The sequence below is a fragment of the Vulpes lagopus genome, chromosome 7, assembly GCF_018345385.1.
Source record: "Vulpes lagopus strain Blue_001 chromosome 7, ASM1834538v1, whole genome shotgun sequence".
Classification (NCBI taxonomy): Eukaryota; Metazoa; Chordata; class Mammalia; order Carnivora; family Canidae; genus Vulpes; species Vulpes lagopus.
Window position 1 is genome coordinate 130037146 of NC_054830.1, and position 27105 is coordinate 130064250.

The following is a 27105-nucleotide window of genomic DNA, read 5'->3' on the forward strand; positions in this document are numbered from 1 at the left end:
TGGTAAATTGAACACCAATAAAAAATAAATTTATTTTAAAAAATAAGACTAACACTCATCTATCTGGAATGATTCTAGCTCTTTTAAGCAGAGAAGAGAAAGCGAGGCACTGAGGACCGTTGTAGTCCTGTGATTTTAAATAGTGAACATCTTTTTTAAGTAGGCTTCATGCCCAGCATGGAGCCCAAAGCAGGCCTTGAACTCATGACTCTGAGATCAAGACCTGAGCAGAGATCGAGTTGGACACCTGACCAACCGAGCTACCTGGTTGCCCCTGAGTAGTAAATATCTTCAAGTACCTCAAAACTAGGAGTGAAATCAAAGTGGCTCATCCTGTTCACAAAACTATAAGCACATAGACACCATTAAGGATTCTAAGTAAGACAAGGAAAGACCCCTCGGTGGATCCTCCTGACCACACCTTGTGAGAAAAACACTTATACCAATACTCGGGAATATTTGATTTGTATACTTGCATATTTTTGAAAACTTGAGATTCAGAAATTTGCAGGACATTTTCAGTAACAGACAAAAAAGAAACGTTTTGCCTTTTGATTAAAAATATTTGCTAATATTGGAAGGAAATGACGACACTCCAACATCCACCCGTGTTCACGTTAAGTCTGTAATCAGAGATGGTGATGTAGAAATATAGCCAAGTGTCACTTAGAAACACACAAGAACTGGACATGCTATATACTTCTCTTTTAAAATGTATCTGTATTATTTTCACTAATCAAAACACACATAATATATTTTATTATAAAACATTAGGCAATGTTACTTTTGAGATCTGCAATCTGAAGGTCACACCTGTATTTACTACCAGCATGAAACACCAGAGGAGGACATTAGAAATCAACCAGACAGACTCATACATGGTCACCATGACTTATACAGTATTGAATCTGGATTAAACTGCTGGATTATCCCATCCAGAGGTTCAACCAGGGACTCTGGGTGTCAGCAGGGGGCCCTGCCAAGGGTTTTCTCCTTCCAGCAAGGAGGCTCTGAGTTTCATGTCCCCAAGAGAAGAACAGAGCCCCACTTCCATTTCTGCGACCACGACTGATCAGCACTGAGCAGTCCGTGTTTCCACAATGTTCTCCTGCTCTGATAGACCCTCTCTGCTCTCTGAAACCTGCACCTGAGGTCAAGACCTGACATAGGGGAGGCAGTCGTTTCCTTTTTGACTGAAAACTAAGCCAACAAATAAAATAAACCTAGTCCCAATTCCAGGCTAATAATAAATTACCTGGTTTATAAAAATATGTGTCCAAAATAGTTACTTCCAGGGTTGTGTACAATATAAATTACAAAAATAAAATAGAAAAGATGAAAAAGTTGAGCACGTTTTAGTTCTTTTCCCAACATCAGCATTCATCCATAGACAGCAGTTTGAAACTGTCTGCAATGCACCAGGACCCTGGCACATTTTGGCTCAGGACGGAGGACCATGATGGGGGCTGAGGTATTTCTATGGGAGCTCTGCTCTCTGCGGCCAGTGGCCTGTCCCACCCCGGTGCACTCCTGCTATCTGATGGGTGGTGGGCATGGCAGGAAGCCCACCCACGCCCAGACAAGCTCCATCCAAGAATATGCAGGAGGAATGATAACTGAGTAAAAAGCCAGTCTGCAGGGGCACCCAAGCTCCTCTCAGGATCCAGACCTTGGATGGATACAGGAGCTTCACAAGCCCTCAGCATCCCCAGGCTGCGTTCACAGAAGCCTAGGGCAGTTCATACATTTAAAAAATTCTCCTCTCTCTTTTTCTATTTAAAGATAGATTTAGTAAAGTCTTTTTAAAGAATATGTATTAGAGAAAAGGCCATTTTAAGATGTTTATATATAGATAATGATAACTTTCTTCACTATACCATCAGGCCTCCAAAGCCAAAACCATCCTGAGCCATATCATAATAGGTATTTCTCCTTTAATCCAAGTCAGAATTTCCATCTTGTACCTGAATGTGTCTAAACCTCACAATATAAAACTATTACCTTCAATAATAATTTTGTTCATCAAGGGTTCCAGTTTCCAGTGATCAGACCCACCAATAAGATACAACTGGTGCGAGAGAATCATATCTTTTTGATAGTATTTATAATAAAATTTCTTATCAAAGTTCCTCTTCAGAACACATTCTTATAGAATGCTGACCCAATAGCTTCCAAAAACAGTAAAACACAAGATATGAATTTTTAACAGAATAAGCTCATGGGGCAAGCATTAGGAGCACAGGTAACCAAAAAAATGTGATCATTGTAACTCCATTTCTGCAGTGACACTTCAGTACTCAGTAGCTTAGTGAACTCTGAATAATTTCCACATCAGAAAGTCTGAAAGCATCAATTTCAGGTGAGCAGTTTTAAATCAGAAAGTACTCAATGGTTAATCACCACTCTTGAGGGCACTTCCTCCAAAAAAACCCCATGAGGAGGTTTCCCAGAAAATTCATGGGTTTCCCTTAGGAAAAGGGGATGCTCCACGAAGTGGAAAAAACCACCACCACCACCACACAGGCGTTTGGAATCACTTCACTTCCTCAAACAGATCCAAGTGTGGGGAGGTTGGGGGTGGATGGATGGGGTTATGTGGCTTCTTTCAGCAAAGAAAGAAAAGCCAAATAAGAACGTTAGGTTGGAAATTGGAAACGCTGTCCTGGGAGATGGTGCACCTCCCCAGGAATGAGGGAATGACCCTGACCAGGCTTGGGGGAAGCAAGCGCTCAGGAAGTCACCGCAGTCAGCTTCAGTGGCCGTCTTGTCAAATTCTACTCTCACCGCTAATGGACTTGAGAATCTGCCATTGTGTTGTTGACATGAAGTGTTAGGTGCCTGATCAAGAAGGCGAAGTTTTAGGTGGGATTTTAAATTAATAAGTCCAGAAGACCAGGAAAAATGAGTGAGGGTAGATTATGATTTTAAAGGTATATCTGTCTTAAGCAGCACAAAACTTAAAATTTTATCATGCAATAAAGATGAATGTACACTCATCCCAAATTCAGACAATTTAGAGGAAACAAAGTGTCCATATAAATGTCTAGATTTCAGCAGTGATAATTCTCAGCCCAAAACATGAAAATTTAAAAAAAAGTTGTATTTTTTTATTAAATAGATTTAATTATATTCCTTCTGAAATACAAAAGATAGAATAAATTGTATCATAAAAGGTAAGACGTGATAATATGATGGTGGCCAATTAACACATAAATCTATTTTTTCTGGACAGACACCAAATTACTTGAGAGGATTAAGAGATCATTCTAGAAGCAGCACTACCTGGAAGATTATTTGGCATTTAAATACTGATTTCCAAAGTGCTAGATGGCAAGTCTGAGCAAGCACATGTGGTCACATGCATATAAGTCCCAACAGTTATGAGGATGAGAAATTGTCACTATGACCGCACAACTTAAAAAAAAAAATTGTCTATTCTAATTGCTCACCTGAAATGACCTTGAACAAAATCTCTAAGAGTGTGGCTTGCACGTGTTTTCTCCAGACATAATCTGCTTCATTGTAGAATCTAGGCAGGCAATCCTATTAGAACTGAGTAGGGGCAAGGCATCGTGTTTCTTACATGCAGAACATGGAGTTTTCTGTTTGGTTCCATCAACCCCCAAGCATTTCAGACCCATGGAAGCGAGAGCTCCTTCACTGTTGACGAGCTTGCTACTTGTGACTTATCATCGGCAGCCTTCGAGAGGTCCCGTCGAGGCATCAAGGCTGCTGTCTGTGTCTGAGGCCAGCGTCTGCTCCGTGGACATGGATGAGATGTCGTTGATGGATGATGACCGGGAAGGAGTGGCATTGCTACTTACTGCTGCATCTGTGCTAAGAAAACCAAATATAATAAAATCTGAGGCACGACACTGCTGCAGGTTCGGGCAGTGAGACATGAGGCCTTTCTCAGCTCCATGCTTCTGTGGCCCCCCAGCCTAACTGCTCGTACTAACAAAGCCATGAGCTTGCTACAAGTGCCCAAAGTTTTCTGGAATCTCTCTTTGGGTCCAGTATTCCAAAAATTTCTTGTCTGTCCCTACAACATTCTCCTTTTCTTCCTAGCGGCTAAACATCACATCTGTGCATGTGTATAATGTTTGAAAAATATGCTTCTTTAAAAAAGATATTAATAGAAAATTGCTGCATCTATCCTACAACTATAGGTGTCACAAAAGGCTGAAGCCCAAATAGGGTTCAACGGTCATCAGACATTTCAGCTATAATCATCAACACTTTGTCCAAGGGAAAAAACAGGAACCTTTGAAGAATTCTTTTGTAATATAAATGGAGTGGAAAGAAATCAGAGAGGGAGACAAACCGTAAGAGGCTCTTAACTCTAGGAAACAAAACTGAGGGTTGCTGGAGGGGAGGTGGGTGAGGGGATGGGGTAACTGGGTGATAGGCATTAAGGAGGGCACGTGATGTGATGAAGCACTGGGTGTTGTATGCAACTGTTGAATTATTAACTCTACATCTGAAACTAATGATGTACTATATGTTGGCTAACTGAATTTAAATAAAAAAAAAACTGTTAAAGACTGTATACAAACAAAAAAAAAAAGGAAAAAATTTAGTGGCCTCTTGTTCATTTTTTTTTTTGTTTTCTACATCCCCCATACTGATGTTTTGATTTCTGAAGTACACAAAACCATGCCGTTTCCGACTGTCCATATTTTAGGCTGGTTTGAGCAAAAATAAAACAGTCGAGCTCTTGGAGGCCAGTGCTTGCATTCTTAAATTTGTGCCTGATTAACTACAGCACCTAAATCTGTGCAAAAGTTACATAATCTCTAGATGCTTGACACATATGTCATGCTGAATATAAAATTCAAGAATGAGTACACGGTGCAATCTGCACTTCTGTGTGTGTGTGCTCCTGTGGGGGTGAAGGTGGGGGGTGGCAGAGGATGTGAAGTGAGAAGATAAATACAACTCAAAGGAGTTTACTTAGGAAGCAGGTGGGATCCTACTGACCTAAGTTAACATCACATGTGTTAGGTCTCTAACAGTCACACAGTGTGAACAGATTCCCAGGCAGACCAAGTACAAATACAGGAGAATCACATGAATGATTTTCTCAAAAGAAAACCAAATTCCATTTTGCTTAGATTCATGCTAATTTTCTTTAGTCACTGAGTGTGTGTATGTGTGGGGTGGTACAAAGAAGGTCACACAAATTGGTAACATTTTAAATCAGCTCCCTCATCTGTAAACTGAGCTGACAGCAGCAGGGACAAGTGCAGAGCAGGGATGTCTGTAACAGTTTAGTGCCTGGTACATCAGTAACCCGTTAGCTGCTGCTACCATGACACACTGAGACAGGAAGACCGTCTACCTCGGGGAGCTTTCAGGCCCAGTGCTGGTCAAGCCAGCATTTAGCGCACTGCTGCCAGTTTGGAAATGGGGTTGAGGGGGTGCTAAGATCAATCTATTAAAGCAATCACTAACCTGAAGGCTGATCTTTCACAACACCATTCTTGCTTCTTTCTTCCCAATCCAGCACTTCTTTATAAATCAGTTCTTCAAATGGAAATGCAAGTTAAAAGGCTTCATCAGTTTCTTTGTGTCTCTGAACCCTGCTTTCTAATCAATCAGAACAACTCCAAGGGCATTGTGATGCCTTATTTTTAATTATGGTATACGGTTAATTCAATAATATCATCTGGTTAACTCAATAGTATCACCTACGAAAACCAAAACACCCACATCCATTACATCTTTAACTCAACTGTTAGGGCAGCCAAAAACGTAGGCAGTTCTGAACCCACAGGGGGTTTTATAAGGGGCTGGAGACCAGCAAAATGGCTCTCACAGAGCATTTCAGAGTACTGGATGCTTTCACACTGTTTGCACATGTTTCTCTCCATTGTTACTTGGGATTCTCCAAAAGGAACTGATATCTATCTATGGGCGAAAAGCCCCTCCAGACTGGCCAGAAATTAATCCAAGTTCCTCAGTCATTTCTTGGCTTCAACCTCCATTTCCTTGATTCTGATTTGTGAGAAAAGCTAACAACATACTAAAGAAGCATTAGGGGTTCTTAAAATTTTGGCCTTTGTGAATCAAGATGAGAATACTGCAAGCATTTCTGGAGGCCTATGAGCCAACCGTTGGCCACAGGCTGTGGCTGTGTGTGTCGGCCTGCTGAACATGTGTTCATGCAGGTCATGGCACTCTGGATGCCCCGGGAGCAAGGAGACATGATCTGCTTGGGCAGGGCACATTGCCACCTTTGACCTGCACTGACCATGGTGCTCAACTACTACTGATTCTGCTTCTTAATGGAAAATTGTTATTTGACCTCCTGATTATGGGTTTAGTTTATTGTGGGTTGTTTGGTTTATCTTACAGTCTTCAGAAGCAAACAATATGCAATCCATACCTGCTCCTCACTAATTGTTATCTGCAAGTTTCTTCTGTGCTAGGGATTGTGAAGAGATGGGCTGAGAGGGGCTGCATGGTCCCTAGCCCCTACCCTAGGAAGGCTACTGCTGAGAGTAAAGTGCCGCAAGCGAGTGGCAAAATCAGCTCTGTTCTTTACCTTTCCACTCTTCAATTGCATGCTCTCTTTCTTCCAACTGGGCATCGTAAATCTGAGGTGGTGGCTGAAAATTAAATTACACATGAAGTCAACAGTTAAAACCATAACGAGGCATGAAGACCGTAAAATCACCGGGGGGAGTCTAATCTATGTATTATGTGGCTTTCATTTCATATGTAGCTTTTTAAAGATTTCTTTATAAGTGTGATATTACATCATTTTCAGAATAAAAATAATTAAAGAGAAATTAGCCCCCCCCCCCCAAATGGAGCTATTATGGTCCTCTTAATTATAACATGACCTCAAGATACCCTAAAGGCATCTGTCCAAATAGAACTATAAAATCAGTAATTTGAGCCACTTCCTAGAGACCTGTCCTGGATAAGGACATGCCAGCTCAGGTTTACAATTCATGTTAGAGCCCCTGTACCCAATCCGCAGCTCACATTGGGCCATCCCAAAAATTTCCTTAAAAATCACATGCTTATAAATGGGACTTTCATATGAAACGTTATGTTTCTGTGGTGGTTAAATCTACAGGCCAGCCCTAAAATGAGCCCACCCCTATGCCAGTTATCTCGCTTACAGCCAGAGATCACCCATGCTGGTGCTGCTAAGGGAAAATGCGCCTGAACACTGAGCTCGGAAGTGGAACTCGCCCAGCAGGTGCCTCTGGGGAAGGATAAATAAACTTGTGCTTTTCAGCAAGTTTCTTAAGCCTCTCTGAGGGGGTGGCTTAACCAAGGTGTTATAGGCAAAGCACATGGCACCTTGCCAGGTACACGATGGAGGCTTAGTAAACCATGTTATTACACTCATACATCAGCATCTGCATAAAGGAAGACAATGCTATCACCACAGCAGAAGCATGTCCACCCCTAAAGTACACTGAGCGACAGTCCCAGGAGCAAAGGTCCCAGAAGCGGGCCAGGTCTTGGACAACCCCTGGCTTCTTTGTATTTGGGAGTCCTCTGAAATCTAGAACTTGCTATCCTTACTGAGGCCATCCCGGAATGACAGAAGATCCAAGGAAGCGGACTCCCTGCCTTTACACACAAGTCTTTCCAAAACAGATGCTTACCGCTTCAGCTTCAGCAGGGTCATACCAAACAGTAATGTAAGGGTGACGTAAAGCTTCATCTACAGAGATCCGCTTGTCAGGATCTATCACTAACATTTTTGACAACAAATCTCTGGCTTGACTCGCTAGGATGAAAACAAATATCAGATTAATTAATAAATTAACGCTGAAACATAGAAAATCACAGAGAAAATGTGACAGTACAGATAGAACAAAGATGTATTAAAACTTGACATTTTTGATAGGTTCTGGATCAGTTGAGGCTTTTTCTTTAAGAATAAGCCAAGGAGGCACTTTCACTACAAATCTGGTCTTCCAACTCAGGTTTCTTGCCTCTGCAACTGGGAGGGGAGGAGTGGCAGGGCCTGGGAAAGGGGTACCAGGTGGACACAGGGCAGCCAGAGGCTGACATGGTGCCTGGGGAATGCTGCCACCAGGGCAGGCAGGGGAGCTGAGATAAGGATGGCGCTGCCTGGAGTGCAGGCACAGAGCATGAGCAAGGCTTTTCTCTTGATGGCCCATCAAAACAAAATTAGAACAGGCTTTTTAAGCCATAAAACAATCTCACATTTGCACACCATAGAATACTTTACAGATGCCTCCGCTATGACCACAGCTATATATAATGTTGGAAACAGACACTTAAAAAAAAAATCTAGAGGTCAGTTGCTAGAAAAAAACCAACAAGCTCAGTAACTTAGTCAAATATAAGGCTCACATAGATTTAGGCAATTAAAGTTCACATGGGTAAGCAAAGGAGAGACGGAGCTTTTCTGACCGAGGCACAGTTTACCCTGATGTGGAGAGAAATTTATTCTTTTAAATCATGTTTTTGGTGACGGGCACAGGAGAAAGGGAGGAGACATTTTTTTTTTTTTTTTAAGATTTTATTTATTTATTCATGAAAGACACAGAGAAAGAGGCAGAGAAGTAGGTAGAGGGAGAAGCAGGCTCCCTGTGGGGAGGCCAATGTGGGACTTGACCCCAGGATCACGACCTGACCAAAGGCAGATGGTCAACCACTGAGCCACTGAGGCACCCACTTTTTTTTTTTTTTTAATCAATTATGGGCTAGAATCTTAATTCAAGTGTTCCATGGACCTGAAAACTGTGTGAATTCCAATTGCTATAATTAACATGAGTTTTTCAGACTGATGTGAACCTTTTTAACCAAAGGCTTCCATGAGGCCATTCTGTTGAGGACAAAACTTTTAGGTCTAGAAGCTTTCAGGCTCGCCTGTACCTCACTCAATTTGAGGGCTTCCACTATTTTATCTCCCCACATCCAGGGTGTCAGGCTGCAGAAACAGGTATGAGGGAAAATGAAGGGCATCTTACTTTTAATTTTGTCTCGTTCGGACTCTGATGGGAATATCCAATCTGGGAAGAGCTCTTCAAATTTGATTCCAGGGTATTTCGGTCTGTTTTCTACATAATTCCTCACGGTTGGCTGGAGTTTCTTCATAAAATCCGCAGACGGCGTTCCCAGCTGCTCAATGACTTTATTCCACTGATCAATATCTAAGAAGTCTCTTGAGGAAAATATAACTGAAGGGCCTTACGGTTGCATTACACAGAGTAGCATCATTCACAGAAACGCTAAAATCCTCTTTCTACCTACCAACAGGTGATTAACGAGGCTACGCCACTGGGGCAGCACAGGTATTCTGAAATAATATTGAAATACAGTGTGGGTTTCTGAGACTACTTTTAAAACCTCTGCACCTTTCTAAACTCTGATCACAGTTTATTAGACCAACACCTCGAGGGATGTATGCCATGCCCTTCTAAATCAACATAGTTGTTCTTATTACTAAAGACTACCTGTGACAGAAGTGATTAAAGGTGAAATTAGGTAAAGATGACTTAGGCAAACCAAAATCAATTTTCACACCAAGGTGTCTTAAATTTGAAAGCTCCCTGAAGTAGACAGAGTAGAGTCTTGGGTTCACGCCTGGGGAAGCAAAGGCCCAGTGCGGTGCAGTGCATGAGCTGGGGCTTGGGGCTCTTGGAGCCCAAGCCTTGTCCTCTCCAACAGGGCCATGGGCCACCCTGGAGCTGCACTTAGATGGACAACTTTGCAGGTCATTCTCTTTCTTGGCACTGACTCTGATTGTCACTGCAGGACCCAGAGCGCATCTGACTTCCTTTCAAAATACATGCCCTGGGTTTCAGACTCCACCACACTTGCCGCACAGCAGGTGCCAGGCCCCCAGTCTTCCCTGGCTCTTCATCTGACTTGTTCATAAAATGTGAGAATACGAGCGTGGCCTATTTTCCAGAGGTGGGGCTTGGCATAATAACTGGCATCATGAACTGGAAAGGAATTCTGAGACTGTAAACAATTATACAAGAGGATGTAGGAAAAAGAAATCATGGAAATAACAATGTTTAAAAAGCAGTTTTCAAAAGTTAAAAAAGAAAATCTGATTGAGGTCTGTCTCAGAAAAACAGTCACATCACTGTGAAGGAACACAGGGCGAGAACAGGCTCTCAAGATGGGTTCTGGCCTCTGAAGTAACTAGCATATTCTCTAGTCTCACTCCCTCATTTCCTGCGTGCAGCTATAGCAGGCTCCTGCAGCCCTCCAGCCCTTCTCGCCACCCTCCCTTCCCCTGGGTTATCCAAAACAGGCCCTCATCTCCTGCTTCTATTCTTGCTGGGACAGTCGACCTGACTTCCATGCAGCAGCTGCCATGACCTTTTCCAACCTGAGTCAGATGGGAGCCTAGAAGTGGGTGGGCGCTCAATGTCTAGTGTGTTCACGATAAAGGGTCATTTCTGTAGACTGACTCAGGGCAGTTGGGAAAGGAAAAGTCAAACCCAACAAGGCTGGCTGGTCTTCCGGCTGTGTGCATGCATTATTGTCCCTTGGTGGCTATGGGCCTCAGGTTATACTGAGCAGGAGCAAGGCTTGGGGAGGCCCCGACTCACGAAGGTTGCATGGCGCCCCATGTGCTGGAGGAGGGCTGGCTGCAGCTCCCTCTCTCTGCTGGGCTACTGTGGCCACAGGAGGTCCCCCTCTATCCCAGGTCATGCATCTGAAGCAAATCTCAGAGAGCTGCAATCTTGGTGCCAGAATCTTTTTCCATCCTAGCAATTTTTAATCTACTGTTTGAAAGAGTGGGCAAAATTGTCTTTGCAAAATGATGTTAATCTCTGTGTGTATTTTGAGAATGACATTAGATGGCCTTATATATAAAACTATCAATTACGAATACTGCAAGATGCTAATATGTAAGGTAGGATTTTAAATTGCTTAAAAATCCACCAAAAAGTATCTAGTTTTTGTACTTTCTGAAGAAAACATTTCTTAATTAATTTAAAAAAAAAAGAAAGACACAAAATGACTACGAATTGAGACTGAACATTAGGTAGATATTTCTAAATTATTTCTCTTTAGAATATATCAACTTCTTCCTTTTAAGCTGAGTCTGTTTCCAAAGAAAGACCTCCTTATTTACAGTTTAGAACAGGCGAATCAAAGCAAAGATTATGGAAAACTGCTAGGAAATTTATTAGAACAAAATAAAATGCTGCATTCAACTTCACATAAAATCTGTGATATGAAAAACATCAAGAAAGGCAAATAAAATGATAGGAACAAAATCTTTTCATTCCATGTTTATGTTGTAAAGAATTTATACTACAAGAAAATCACCCTCATAAAATTATAAAAAACTAAAATAATTTCAATAAAATACATATAAAACACTGACTACACAGCTTGAGTTCCTTTAAAAATAACCTTCAATCTGCCAACAGACAGAGACCACTTTAGGCTTTGATAACGAAAAAACAAAATCAAAGACTAATGAAAATCGTAAGTGGTTAGAACACAAATGAAAAAGGGAATATGTCAGAGTAAAAAATGTTAAAGATGGAAGAATATGAGGACCACGAGGAAAGAAGGCTCTTATAACTGTTCTATTATCTCTTTTGCTTTATGCTCTATGTCACTGATGTGATTTGCTGACCACAGTATAAGTTAATCTTCTGCATCATGTTTGTTTAGACTTCCCCAAGTGTGTCACAAAAGAACCTTCTAGATGGATCTTTTAAAAACTTCTATAAAATGTCAACAGGCAAGAAAACTAACATATACTGTTCCTCACAAACTTTTCCTTTTGGTCTCTTTTACCTCAGTCTTATGTAGCACGCTTCAGTTCTTACTTTGGGGGAAGATATTTCAATCCATACTGATAACTAATAAAATGGTATAGTAAGTAAATGACACAATACTGGTCTATTAAATTTAGACAGCAACTTCCCTTGTTAAATTAACTGAGTGAACTAAATAAGCAGTATTTTCATTCAAATATCAGAATACATTTGTCAAAGAGTAAATAAATTTCTAAGCTATTTTTAATAAAATTAAGAATATCATCAATTTAACTTAATTCTAAGCCTTAATAAAGTCATTACAGGTAGTCAAGTGAAAAAGAAAACAGAAACCTGAACCATTTGGTTTGTGACACTAATTTAACAAACATAATAAAGACCCCCTTAGGACACAGTCTAGAATTACAACATTTTCCATTTGAGCTCCTGCTGCCTTTCGCATTTATGGAAAGCATGGCCGGGAGCGTCCCGGGAAGGATACGATCAGTGCCTTGGAATATCACACAACCTTTCACCAGCTCTCCCATGATGCAACCCACTGACCAGATATCAACTGAAAATAAAATGAAATGACAAAATTATGAAGTGCCATGAACAAAACAAAGGTGAGGAAAAGGAATTCTAACAGTGTACTAAACACACAAAAATGGAAAAAAATTTCTAGCTAAAGGTGAGCTTTTTACACAGTGTGAATGATTGCTGGCTGCTACTTTGGCCTTCAGCTTGCAGCAATCTGGGCTTTAGTGCCAAAGATTCCAGTACTTTATGGCTGAAAAGACAAACAAAACCCCAGAAAAAAGAGGTGCCTGTCCCCACAAAGCTATCTGTAGGCCACATGCCCTCCCCCCATGCCCACCCCCGTGGTCATTGCGGGGGCTCTCCCTGTGAAGGATACAGTCTCTTCCTGGAAACAGGACTTTATGGAGGACCATTTCTGCCATGATGCACCCGACAGACCAGATGTCCACTACCAAACACCAGGTGATTAAAACCAGCCAGAGACCCCCATGCATCTTTCTCAAACCCCCTCCCAACAAAGACAAACCCAGCTTGTCAATGGGAGCTTTTGTAAAATATGGACACAATGCTTCCTAAGTAATCCTCTGCTAAACTGCCATGTTGGCAGGTCCTCACAGGGGTGGGCTTGCTCATCTAGGCTTCCTTGGGGCGCATCAGAACCCCAGGCCTCAGATGGCCGGACAGAGGGCTATTTAGTACCTCTCCTTGGCGCTGGTGGGAGGAGCCAACAGGGCCAACACGTAGCCACAGAACCGTGTCTGTCAGGGTGGGAGCACCGGTTACAAAGCACGTATATCTTAAAGCATGGTTCAGTCCAGATGACCTGTGCAAACTTTCAGACTCAGCAAATAACTGTGATTGAGCTCTTTTTGACAAATTTGTCAAGAGCTCAATTACAAAGGGTTCTGGTATTGGTAGGGTAAGTTTTAATGTTAAAGAGCCAGTCTTACACAAAAGAGAACATGTATTATTCCATTTGTACCAAGTTCAAAAATAAATAAAACCAAGTTTTGGCCCCACGAACCAGGATAATGGCTCCCTTTGGAGTTTGAGACCTGGAGAAGGTCCGGGGAGGTTCTGGGTACTGCTGGTGGTATGGGTCCACACACTTCTCTATACTAAATACGTTATACTTTGAGAAAATATTCATTTTGAAAGTATATTTGTAGATGTGGGTGACTTCTGCCAGTGGAGACAGGAGATGAATGACTTCGAGTCTGTGGGCCATGACAACCTACGTATAACGCAGCCCCCACGTGGTGTTTCCTCTGGCTCAGGGGACCTGGCTAGTGGTGAGCTGCAGCCGCACAGGAGCGCCACGGCCTCTGCCGGTGCTGCCCACACTCACCATTCTCTTTGTAGCCCATGCCCAGGATGACTTCGGGTGCCCGGTAATAGCGCGTCACCACGTACGGTGTCATCATGAAGTTGGTGCATGCTGTCCGGGCCAGGCCAAAGTCAAGGATCTTAAGCGTGCAGTCTGATTTTACTACGATGTTGCTAGGTTTCAAATCCTAGGGCAGAAATGGTTTAAATGAGTGCAACAAACCAGAGCATGCTAAAGAGACAAGCTTGTGTTGGTGGGGATTTGTGAGGCCGGGGTCTATGGAGGTACCTGAGTCCTGGGACACCGAGGAAGGTTAGCAATGAACCCTGTGATTTGGGAAAACCCTACTCTCTCAAATTAAAATGAATACAAATCAGCCTGCAGAAGTCAGATGGCTGCCCTCATCCTTGTGTGAGAAACTTCATGACATCCCTTTCCTTAAAATTTCCTCGGAGCTGCCACAGAACCCACTTATCCCTCCTCCCACCTGTTCATCCTTCAGTTCCCAGCTGTCCCACAAAAATCTAATGCAAGCCACACACATAATTTACATACATTTGCTTGTAGCCATCTTAAGAAGAATGAATATAAACAAGTAGATTTTAATAGTATATCTTATTTAAACAACATATCCATAACATTATTTTAAAACATTAAGCAACATATAGAAATTATTAATGAGATATTTCACATTCTTTGTTTCGGTACTGTCTATGAAATCCACTGTATATTTACAATTAGAGCCACATTCTGAGTCTCGACAGCCCTATGTGGTTTGTGGCTGCCATACTACATGGCATGGGGCTACAATTCTCTGACTCTGCAATCTTTGAACAGCTCCTTCTTCTCCCAGAAAAAAGAATGCCATGATCAGCAAGCCCACCCCACTGCACACACCACCTGTAAGGCAGCCCCATCTCCCCCTGCCAGTGCCAGGTCTGTGACAGGAGACTCTGGCTGTGCTCTCAGTAATCAGAGCCCAGCCGCATACCGCAGACGCTCAGGAAATACTTGCTGTGTGAACACACACATCACACTCCCCTCTACCCCACACCCTGAACATATGAACAAATTTCCAGAGTCTCTTCCCACAGGAAGTCCTGGGCCTTCCTTCATGGTGAAGCCCTCTCTGTCCCCAGACCCTTCCTCAGGCCACAAGGATCTGACTTCTGCCTGGGACAGCAGCCTGCAAACTCAACCCAGAAACTGCCTTCTAAGCTATGCTCATCTATTCTCTTCATAAGTCATGCCACACAGGAGGACCTGGGAGGACTCCATGTGAGGTGTCAGGCCCTGCATCTAACACTTTCCTGCACATTTGGGTACAGACAGGTGTGCAAGAGAGTTAAAAATTACATCAGCTAAAATTATGTTTCATGACTATTAAATGTTCTAAACTTCCTGGATTCAGTATAAATATGTTTGAGAAATGCAATGAAAATTCCCCACCAATTCCCAAGCAGACGCTCTGGCCTCGTTGGCCCCAGAGCACTGCATGAACACTACCTTCTCATATGTGTGTCCTGATGTAGGAGAGACCCAGGGGGTACCCCCACCCTGTACCTGCAACTGCTAGTCGGCCCCTCACACACACCAGCAAACCTTTCCCCTGAGGAGGCAACCATGCAGCTAAGGCAAAGAACCAATTTGCTTCTAGTTTCTTTTTTTAAAACCAAGCCTGTGGCAAGAATAGGAATTTTAGAATACAGCTTGCTAACAGGCGAAATAATGCTCAACTTCGTGAAAAAAAAAAAAATGTTTTTTGAATGTCCAAATGACAAGGAACTATAGTCTCCCGTGTGGCAATGAGCAAAAGAATGACAACAACCAGGGCTGGTAAGAGAAGCTAACATAGAGCCTTACACTGTTGGCTGGGATGTTAACAGGTGCTTTCTTTTTAGGAAGCTGATTTTTTAAAAATTTGAAATGTCTCTACTTTGCCACCTAGCAACCCCTGAAATCCAGCCTGGCCTTGCCTTGATATAAAGTGCAACCACAGTGATAAGGGTCAGTGGAACAGCTCGCCGCCCACCCACTCAATGAACCACAGAGTGAGTTAGAAAACATGCCCAGCAAACGTGCCCGTCTCCAGCCACTTCTACCCTTGGAAGATTCTCCTTTTGCACAGATTTGGGTGGAACAACACACTTTCCTGCCATCTGCTGGAAAACTATGGTAACAAAATGCAAATCAAGCTGCTTGAGGATGTGGCCGGCAGTCCTGGCAGGCTTGGGAGAGGCAGCTGGCAACCGGATGCCTTTCACAGGCATCCGGTTGCCTCCCCCACTTCCACAGCGCTCTCATCAGCCTCCACATACAGCCAGCAGCAGTTTTCCTGAACAAAGTGGACTTAGAGCTTCAAGGTGGCAAAGACAGTTTTGCCCCTTCAAATCTTGAAAACCACTCCAAACAAGGAAAACAAGAAACACGTGTTAATATACAAAGGACATTTGAACTTGGGGCTTGACCACAGGGTGTGGGGATGGTTAAGAGAGCAGTGTCCCTGGGACAGACAACCAGACTGCATAAAACATCTGTAACCAAAGCAGGGGAAGAGCAGAGGAGCAGGGGCCTGAAGGCATCTCCCTATAGAGTACCACCCCACCCAGTCAATTCTCAGATCACAACCCACTGACCAAAGCTGTGTCCTAGGAGGGAGGACCCTGCACATGGGGAAAAGTGTCTGCTGCTTTGACTTCCCCAGTTCTTCCCCCACAGTGGCTTCCCGCTGTACCTGAGGCCTTACTGATCTGTTCTAACAACTCTACTGTGGCCACCACTGCAGCTGCAGCCAGGACTGCGAGCTGGTTATGCCTTGGCAGTCCACATTCTCTAGGATCACCTAGTTTCCCCCAGGGCCGGACTAGGGAGTCAAACTGAGATATGACATGGACTGCTGTCCTTGCATTCCTGGAATTTCAATGGTGGCACTAATCATTATCCTTCCTGCCCCCTGAGATCAATAATACTTTGATTTATCTTGTGAGGAACTTCATGTTTCCACTTGGCCTTCCCCATCTCTATGGCTGAGAGCATAGAGAAAGAGCACCTGCTAGGGCCCAGATAACAACTGCAGTGACAGGAGCTAAAGTGTCCTCCTGTGGCTGCCTTCTTCTCAATTACCCCTCAGAAAGAGAGGTCCATGGGGAGAACCGGGGTGCTTCTCCTGACCTGTGTGGCTCTTGGCCAGTGACTGTGTGGGGCAGAAGCCCATTCCTGTGAGACAGCAGACTCCCCTGACAGGTGGCCCATGGACTCTGGGGTGGGCAAAGCTGTCTGAGAGCTGTACCACAGTTGTGGCTCTTCCAAGGGGTCAGACCTGAGCTGTCTTCTGTCTGCCTCTCCACCCCCTCCAGCCCACTCCCTGGTTCCTCCTCACAGGCTTTCTTCCAGAACATGTCTTGTGTGTCTAATCCTATCCTGGCATGCCAATGTTGTGCATGAAAGTCCCCACATGCTCTATAGGGACAAAAAGCAGCAGAGAGGCAGGAAATGAGCTGGCTGAGTGCACTGTGGGTATATAACATACTGCTCGCTCCTTGAAAAACAAAACAACAAAGGCCAAAATGCAAACTAATAAAAGTCTTATTAATAAAAAACTTTTATTAATAAAAGTTTTATTAATAAAACACCTAATAAAAGGTGTTGTTAACTCCACAGACAAAAAGCTGAAAGGAAAAGAAATCCAATCACAGTATAAACAGAGGAGTGTGCATCAGAGAGCATTTAGGTATCATGGTCCAAATCTGATGATGCTGTAAATACCTGGGAGGTCAGGGAACAGGAAAGGTGGCGGGGTAGGGAGGTCTGTGTTGATGAAAGGGAGCTAAATTGGTACTTTATGCCCGAAACTGAAAAAAAAGGCCAATGAATAAAGATACAATATTATTTCAAGGTACGGGGATAAACACCAAAATAACAGCTGAAAGAAATGAGTTTGCTTCTGGGGAGTGAGAAATTCGGAGGACATGGGGACTTTGTTTTTTTTTAATATATATTTGTAGAACTATTTGATCCTTGATTAAAATAAGGAACATACCAACCAAGTTGTTTAGTGAGTTTCAGAACAATTACATACAAGAGGATCTTGTTTGAAAAGGATACATTGGAAAGGACATAAGTATACACAGATATGTTGGTATTAGCATAAGTAAAAAGAGAGCATCACTGTCAAGTTTGGGAGGAAACACAACCAATTGCTGTCACTGGCCACCTCCAGGCAACAGTGGAGAGCTGGGGGACTTTCCCGTCTTTTAGTTTTTTGAATTGTAAAGATAAAAAGTCGTGGAACTATTGGTGTTTTATTTTTCAAATAATTAAATTTTGCTTTTAATACAGAAGCATTTTAATAAGCAAAGCTGAAAGTGCACACCTTGAGTATGGTGTTGTATAGAGGAAAAAGGACTAGAATGGCTCATGGACAACCGTTAACTCATTAAAAGGCTCTTGCAACTCATCACCTCTCTTGTCCTGGCTGGGTGGGTGGGCTGGGCCAACTCAGGCCTCTCACTATTTGTTCTATCTCCCTTTCCCATAAGGAGCATGTGGTACTTTCATGAGCAAACATAAAGCCTGGTAGACCTATGAATGTGTGCGCAGGTACAAGGTGAGAAGGGGCAGTGGTAAGGCCCGGTGGGGTGGTGGACAGGATGGAGAAGTGGTCCATGGGATCATTTGCTCGGGTATTCTCAGGTTTCTAAACACTGTGCTGGGCAAAGCAGACACCTCTTTGGACTCCCTTTGACATTATGGTTAGCGGGAGTGGGACCAAACTCCAGGGACTGAATACTCCCTAACATGGGCATGTGTCCTACAGCCCTGAATAGGTCCCCAGGAACGGGAGGATATTGTTTCCCCACACATCTCTGGGCCTGAGAAGAAAGACACAAGTCAGGCAAACTGTGTTCATTTACAAAACCTATAAGGCTTAATATAATAAAGCCTAATAATAAGTCTGGAAACTTATTCAAAAGTGTGAATTTAAAGCAAAATGTGTTTAAGAGCTGCTAAGGGTGACGGGCACTGAAGGGGACACTTGACCGGATGAGCACTGGGTGTTTTTCTGTATGTTGGTAAATTGAACACCAATAAAAATTAATTTATTAAAAAAAAAAAAGAGCTGCTAAGAGTGTCTTAATTTATGTAATGGCCTGTAAAATTTTAGGCAGAGAAACAGAATGGTGTATTGGGAAATCTTTGTTTTTAATTTTAAAAAATGGGTACTATTATGCTAGGTGAAAGAAGAGAAAGACAAATGCTGTATGATTTCACTCATGTGTGGAATTTAAGAAACAAGTAAGCAAACAGAAAAAAAGAGCGAGACAAACCAAAAGACAACCAGAGGGGAGAAAAGTAGGTGGATGGGGGAAACAGGCGATGGGAGTAAGGAGGGCACGCATGATGAGCACCTGGTGATGTAAGGAGTACTGAATCACTGTTATGTGCCTGAAACTTATATTACACTGTATGTTAACCAACTGGAATTTAAATAAAAACTAAAGAAAAAAATGAATAGTACTATTTTTTTTTGAATAGTACTATTTTAAAAGCAAATTTGTCAACAGAATTTATATTATTTTAAATAATATAAATTATTTATAATTTGGTGGCAGCAAAGGCTGTATTTTTCAGAAATAGCAGTGTCAGGAGCTGGGTGCTTTACAAGCGTGTTAGGCCCCAGACAGGCCCTGGGAGGAGGACCAGGTATGATGCCCAGTCTTACCGGCTTTGAAGTCACAGACCTGAGGCTCATGGTGTGAGGCAAGGGCAGCTTCGTTCTCTCCGGACTGGCGGGCTGTGCCACTATGGCCAACATTTTCCTGGCACCTAACAAATCTACTGCATCATTGAAAATCTCTCTATTCTTTTCTATATGAATAGGCTTCATTGTTCTGGTCTCACTATCTTTCTCCCCACACAGATTTTGGTTCAGAGAAGTGACAACTTCTTGATGTTGGAATATAATATCTAAAGATAGTCTGTCGACAAAATTAGTATGGTAATAACTTAGGGAACGCCAAGAATGTTTCCAACAAAATTCTATTATCTCTGCCTGGAGTCTCGCTCAACATTCTAGTACTTAAAGAAGATTCTATCATGATGTTCTGCTTACACAGTGATAGAAATCAAAAAAGAAACAAAAACTAATAAAATCAGCTTAGAGAGTTACACTGTATCCTGCTGGTTTTTCATGGTTACTTCCTGACCTTAATGGCAATTCTGTCATCAAATCCCAGGTTAGCCCAGTGAAGACGCCCACCCAGGGCCATTCTAAAAGTTCCCATCAGTGGGGCCAGAACGCTGGAGTGGCAAAGTTTTACAATATGAGACATGGACATTTGACCCATAATTTATGTATGATTTCTCAAGCAACGGTATCATTTACTACTTAGCCTCTAACTTTTCCCCATCCCGAACCTAAATTCCTGCCTCACTAAAAATGGGATTTCAAATATGGCAAATGTATTAACAATAGATGATTCTGGCTTAATAATACTTGGGAGTTCTCTGTTCCATTCTTTTAACTCTAAAATTTTACAATACTTCAAAATTAAAGATTAAAAAAAATAAGCTTTCTTCCACAGCATCAAACAGAGTAGCTCAAGCCTGCATCCAGAGTGGCTCCTGCGAATGAAGTGCTCCACAAATGTCTTCTAATCTCAATGGTATTTGGGGACTTTAACACGATTCCATAGGTTTTTGGATGCCTGACACTGATGACTTTTAAAAAAATAATTCTTTTGTACCTAGAGAATCACGATAACAAAATGATTGTGATTTTAAAAATAAAACTGACATGGTGTCAGTACTTACTCTATGAATTATACCAGCTGAATGCAGATGTTTAATACCACAGAGCATCTGGTAAAGAAGGTAGGACATTCTTTCATGGTCTAACTCCATGTGAATAACCTGACATAAGTTAGCATCCATTAGCTCCATAACCAAATACCTGGGAAAGAAAAAAATATCAGCCATGTACATATAAAAATCACCCTAAGTTCTTTTATGGTTACTGAACTATATTTCTATGAAACAGTAATAATTTACTACCTAGTTATTGTACTGGCTAAAGTTAAAAAAAAAGATAACTTATTTTCTCTAAATATTTATAAGGTGTCTTGTAAAAAAGTTAAACACGTAATGGAACTTAGTAGAAGTTTTCAAAAAAAATGATACATTTCAAATTAAAACAATTTTTATGTAATAGTTAACAGAATCTCAACATTCAAAATCTCACACATCTTTATTTATTTGCTATTGGATCATACTCACTAGTATAGAAATCATGCTGCTACTTTTCTTATGTCAAGAAAACTTTTGACCTTCTTTCCCCACCAGCTATGCCCCATATTCCCCCTCTCTTTGTAAGCAAAACTCCCCAAAGAGGTATCGATATTGGCATCACCAATTCTTCTCCCATTTTTTTCTCCATCTCACTCTGATGGGGCTTGTGCCCCACACACTGCTGAACCTGTCCTCGCCCAGGTCCCTGGGCACTTCCTTGTATGTTGCTAAACCCAACGGCCTGTCCTACAGTCTTGCTGACTGTGCCCTGCTCCTCTCCCCAACACCTTACTGTTGGGGGGTGTTGATGCTTGGTCCTTGGCCTCCTTCTCTTCTCTGAGTATCCCAGTCTTACTGATCTCTGGTCTCAATACTTTAAACACCATCCACAGACTGTCAGCTCTCAAGTTCATATCTTGCACCCAGACCTCTCTCCTGAACCCCAGGCTCATGTATCCACCTGCCCACATCCTAGGCCTACTTGGGTATCCAAGGGGCACTGTGAGGCCCATGTCTAAAACTGAGCCCTTGATTCCACCTCACTTTCCAGTCTGTGCTGCCTTAGCCCTCCTCGGCTCAGGTGGGAGCACCGTCAGGCTGCAAGGGGCTCAGGCCAGCACCAGGTGTCATCCTTAACCTCTCCCTCCTCATACTGCAGGTCCTCCACCATAGCTCCCCCTTCAGGACATTTCAGCCTCCAGTCTCTCCCCTTTACCTATTACCCTCTGGTCTAAATGCAACCACCATAACCTTTCCCCTATGTTGCTGCAACAGCCTCCTAACTGGGCTTCTGTGTCACCACCCTTTGTGGTGAGTTCCCAACACAGAAACTAAAGCTATTCTTTGAACATGTAAGTCAGGGAAGCTCACTCTGCCTTGCCTTGGAGTAAAAGGAAGTCTTTCCAATGGCTTAGAGGCCCAGCAGTGTGTGGCCCCATCACTTCCCTGAGCCCACCCTCTTCTCTCCTCTGCTCCCCTTGCTCTAGCCACACTGGCTACTCGCAGCTCTTAAAGCACACCAGGTATGGCTCCACTTCCACTCCTTTGTACTACCTGTTCCTTTTATTTGAACCTACCTTCCCTCAAATATCTATAGGACTAACCCCTCACTTCCTTCAAGGCTTTCTTCAGATGTCACCAATACAGTGAGGTCTTTCTCCAACCACCCTGCTTACATTCTCAACCTGACTTCCAACTCCCAGCACTTCTGATTCCCTAAACCCAGTTCTGCTTCTTCCAGAGTATGTGCTAAGTCCTTATGAGCATCATTTCCTGACTTTTGTTGGTTATTTTTCTTCTCTCTCTCAGAGCTCTAAAAGTGAGTATGACTACATGAAATTTTTAATAATAAAAGGGATTTTTGCCTGTTTTGTTCCCTCAAGTAAGTCCAAGAGAGTGCCTAGCACATGAGTGGCAATCAAATATTTGTTGAATGAACACACCAGTAAGTTTAGCATTAGTTGTGCATTATACCTCAATACGATAAATTAATATTTTATTGCTAGTAAGATAATTCTGTTTCAGATTTTGGAAACACATAACATTTAATGATGTAATGATTTCAAATAATAATTATAAACCCTCAAACCCTGTAATCCTGGCTTTCGGGAGGCTGGAGAAAAACATTTCACATTTCAGCAAAGCAAATGGGCAGCATTAATGGTCACTGTTTGCTCTGAAGAATTATTTTCAATCATCCTTTCTCTGTTAGGGAGATGATAATATCTAGGTACAAACAGTTGAATATTATTATTTATCTTCCTTACTATTTCTCCTCCACAGAAAAAAGTGGCTAAATATATTGCTACCTACATTTCCTAAGTAAAAAAAAAGAAGTTACTTTCTAAATATTTAGTCTTTGATACATAGTGTATTACTGAGTAAAAACGATACTTACACATCTTGAAATTCTTCTAGAGTCTTTTGTGGTGTAAACACATTTAACAAACTAATTATCTGAAAAGAGAAGGTTTATTATACCTCAGCACATCAGGTAACTCTAACTCTACATAATTATAAAAATTAACATGAAAATGTATTAAAACTGAAAAACAAAGCATAGCAGAGCTCAGTATTTATTATTAGTTTTACCAAAACATCCTGTTACATGGTATATGAGAAAAGTTAAATGATTAGGATTCTCATCCTGGAAATAAGATCTGCTTTTTTTTTTTTTTTTTAAATTTAATTTTATTTTATTTATGATAGTCAGAGAGAGAGAGGCAGAGACACAGGCAGAGGGAGGAGAAGCAGGCTCCATGCACCGGGAGCCCGACGTGGGATTCGATCCCGGGTCTCCAGGATCGCGCCCTGGGCCAACGGAAGGCGCCAAACCGCTGCGCCACCCAGGGATCCCTAAGATCTACTTTTAATCACATCACATTTTATGTGTCTCTAGTAACTTATTATGACAGAATTTTAACACATAATGTCATTCGGGCTCTGAACATAAAAAAGTAGAAATTACGGGCGAAAAAATATGAAAGCAATATGTTAACTCTGAAAACTGAAATACTATCTACAAATTTCTAAACTTTTGAAATATGAAGCTTGTATTTTTAGAATGATGAAGATGAATCCCTCACAGTATTATGTATTTACTTAGAGAGTTCTAGAAAGACCCTTACCACAAGACATTGGTCCTGGTACCCCAACAGTTAAACAGTGAGTCCCACTGCTTGAGAATCACACATATCCTCTATCATTTTAAATGACCAAGGGAAAGATGAATGATTGAGTAGATAGGATTGGGGTGGCTGGCTGACCGAGTGCAAAATAAAACCAAATCCATACTTTGATCTTCACATCAACTCAAAATGGAACAAAGATTTAAATGTAAACCACGAAACCACAAAATATTAAAATGTGGATAAACATTTATGTAATCCTGGTGAAGAAAAGCCTTTTCTAAGCATGATAGGAAACCAAGGACATGTGTTGTGTTAAACCCAAACCAAGACCAACAAACCAAAAAAAAAAAAAAAAAAAAAATTAGTATGGCAAAAGCAACCTAAATGAGTTGAAATGGAAAAGAAGTGAGGGTTGATAGCTTTAATATACAAAGATCCTCTATAAATGCATAAGAAAGAGAAAAACAGCCCAAGAGAAAAATTTTCAAAGGCCACGGGAAACAAGTTCCTTAACAATAAATGGCTTAAAAAGTATGAAAAGAAATTAACCTCATAAGTAAGAATAAAATATCATTTGTCATTTCTCAGGTTGGTAAAGTACAACAACAAAAAAATGTATAATATGTACATAGTCCTGGGGGGATTCTGAAATAAAACATATTCTTTGATATTCTTTTTTTTCCCTCAGATAATCTTAATGAAAGTGCAAAACTTTCATTGACTTTTCATTGACAGTCTTTCTTGAGGTCAATTTGTCAGCGTATATTAAAAATAGAAATGTGCAGTATATGCTCTGGCTAAGAAGTTCACCTGGACAGGTGTGCAAAGATGCATGTATAAGGATGTTTATTGCAGCATTGGTTATAATATCAAAAACTGGAAGCAATCTAAAAACCAGTAACAGGTGACTGGCTAAATAAATTATTGTGTATTGATAATAGTACACTATGTAATGTATTTGAGGTCCAGAAACATTCCTAAGGGAAAAGGCAGGACGCACAGTAACATAGCTGATTGTGCTCATGTACGTATGATACATGTGTAAGAATGCTCACCAAAACGTTAATGGTAGGGTTCTGAGGGATTCAATGATTTTTGCTTGTTTATTTTATTTGAATTTAAAAAATAATAACCATAGTTTCATGTAACCTGAAAAAAATTTTTAATGTATAAAAATAAAGTATGCATTGGAGAAATTAAAAAACAAATTCAAACCACAGACTCAAAAGAATAAACCTATCTTAGTTTTGTACATAATGTTCCTGTACCATAAAGATCCAGCATAAACGCTAAAACAAAGGGAGTCACGTAGAATTGAGTGTAGTCTTGAATACTCATCCTCCACAACAAAAAAAGGGGTCACAAGGGGTGATCTCCAAAGCACCTTCCAGACATTACATTTTATGATGTTTATAACATGGCAAGGTTATCAGAATCATGCTCTGAGACCAGTAGTGGACATACAATGTGCCTGAGTACCTCATTTTCTGAAGACATACAATTTCTCCTTGAAATTTACAGTGCTTTGATTTCTGTGGAGATGTCAAGTACAGCTATCTTGAATATCACACCATCTACTCACATTTATTTAGAAATGAAACGTCCATCATACAAAGTAAAAAGCCACTTTGTAGAACAATGTTTTTCTAAAAAATTATCTAGGTGTTTCTCAGTTTGCTAGGTCAATATTGTTGCTATTTTATAGGAACAGAAATAGCGAAAGTCAAATGATGCAGGGTTAATTGATATTGCTATCAGACCTAGACTGAACCATGATGCTTCTGGCTGACTTCAATTCCCCCAATGCTGATTAAGAATTATGTCAATAAGGGGCACCTGGGTGGCTCAGGCGGTTTTAAGTATCTACCTTTGACTCAGGTCATGATCCCAGGATGGAGCTCTACATCGGACTCCCTGCTGAGTGGGGAGTCTGCTTCTGCCTCTGCCCCTCACCTCACTCATGCTCTCTCTCTCTCAAATAAATAAAATTTAAAAAATTTTGTCAATAAAATAGAACCATTTAAATAGTTACTGTTATTACTAGTTTACTCAAGGTATTTCCAAAGACCCACAAGATTACCATATTGTTGACCATATTATCAGAAGAAAACATAGACATAACTTACATTTTTATGATTGACACATTTTAAGAGGACGAGTTCACGGTAAGCTCTCTTTGCATGAGTCTGATTCTGAAAAGGACGACTCAGTTTCTTGACTGCAACATTTATCCCAAGAACTGTATCAAAAGCAGCACTGTAATCAGGAAATATAATAAGGAACCCATTAGGATGATTCTGGAAAAGATGCAGTGCACTGGTCTTTGTTCAATGTATTCTCTTTTTGACTAAGTAACAAATAAGGAAATACCTTTCAGCTTGTTTCCACTTAGGGTACCTCTACACACCAAGAGCAAGGCAAGGGGGCTAAAAGGGTAGAATGGACTGACTCCTTTGCAGAAGCACGAACATGTCAGCTGCAGTTAGGAGGCACACTGACTTCTCATTATATTGGTTGACATTATTGTATTTGGAAACAAGTAATTCAATACAAAGCATGTAAGACCAGTCAAGAAATGAAGTCTTCAGTTTAAATATGCCAATAAATTGAAACAGTCACTGGTTATCACAGAATAAAATATAAATATACTCTGGCATATCACGGTGGAGGAGAGGGTTGAGCTCATGAGAAGAATATTATGAGAAGCTTTGTTTGTGTTTTTCCCCAGACAAAAGAATCTGAAAGAAAACAGAAGCCAGCATCTCAGCTCGTGGTAAAATCCCTAAGATACAAAACCCCTAATGTAAGCAATTACTATATATAAAATCCTACTAGAAATAACTCCTTGTACCATTATAGTATGAATAAAATCTTGCAGAGGCTGTGTTTCTGGCATCTCAAGTTCCCAGCTGAAAGCCATGGTTCCTTTTTCTTCCATAAAATAGGAAAAATTGAGTAGCCTGATTGTACATTCTGTACAAACTAGTACTAATGGCACTCCTGGTGCTATTATTACCCTTCAGCTACTCATCAGAGGCCAAAAGCTGCTAAGGACCACCTAAGAGCCGAAGCATCATTTAAACTATTGTTTCTAGGGGCGCCTGGGTGGCTCAGTCAGTTAAGCATCTGACTTCCACTCTGGTTGTGATCCCAGGGTCCTGGGATCGAGCCTTGAGTTGGGCTCCCTTCTGTTGGGGGAGTCTGCTTCTTCCTCTTCCTCTGCCCCTCCCCCCATTTGCACCTTCCCTCATGCTGACTCTCTCAAATAAATAAAATCTTAAAAAATATATTATTTCTATGTATTTATTTTATTCAGTTTGTAACACTGTTTTCACTTACTCATTCCTATTAGTGTTTTTCTGCCAACAATCCTTACGTCAATCTTTTTTAAATCGAAGGCTAGAGATCATGTTACTTACTTTGTAATTATTTCTAATTCAGGCCACATTATGTGTACATGTATACACATATGTAAATCTTCATGCTCATATGAAAATGCACCATTCATACAAATTATAAAATGTTAATGATAAATCTACTTGTGCAACAATTAATATACACGTGTACTTATATATATTTCTGTCTTAAAATT

The 27105-nt window shown here is 41.3% G+C and overlaps 1 protein-coding gene across 9 annotated transcripts in view; it reads right to left on the reverse strand.

Moving 5' to 3' along the window:
- Positions 1–606: 606 nt before the first annotated feature.
- Positions 607–27105, reverse strand: part of MAPK9 (mitogen-activated protein kinase 9) — a 50969-nt gene continuing 24470 nt past the window's right edge. For 7 of the 9 annotated variants that reach the window (XM_041761295.1, XM_041761297.1, XM_041761300.1 and 4 more), the window contains 10 exons: positions 25640–25769; positions 22781–22839; positions 20410–20548; positions 13618–13783; positions 12232–12303; positions 8967–9149; positions 7629–7753; positions 6548–6611; positions 5455–5526; positions 607–3832 (listed from right to left, as the gene is read on the reverse strand). In XM_041761295.1, coding sequence (XP_041617229.1) covers positions 3690–3832; positions 5455–5526; positions 6548–6611; positions 7629–7753; positions 8967–9149; positions 12232–12303; positions 13618–13783; positions 20410–20548; positions 22781–22839; positions 25640–25769 — 1153 coding nt within the window. In that variant the 3' untranslated portion in view covers positions 607–3689. Of the gene's footprint in view, positions 3838–5454; positions 5527–6547; positions 6612–7628; positions 7754–8966; positions 9150–12231; positions 12304–12645; positions 12718–13617; positions 13784–20409; positions 20549–22780; positions 22840–25639; positions 25770–27105 lie in introns of all 9 variants that reach the window. The other 2 variants (XM_041761296.1, XM_041761298.1) reach the window with 2 other exon arrangements.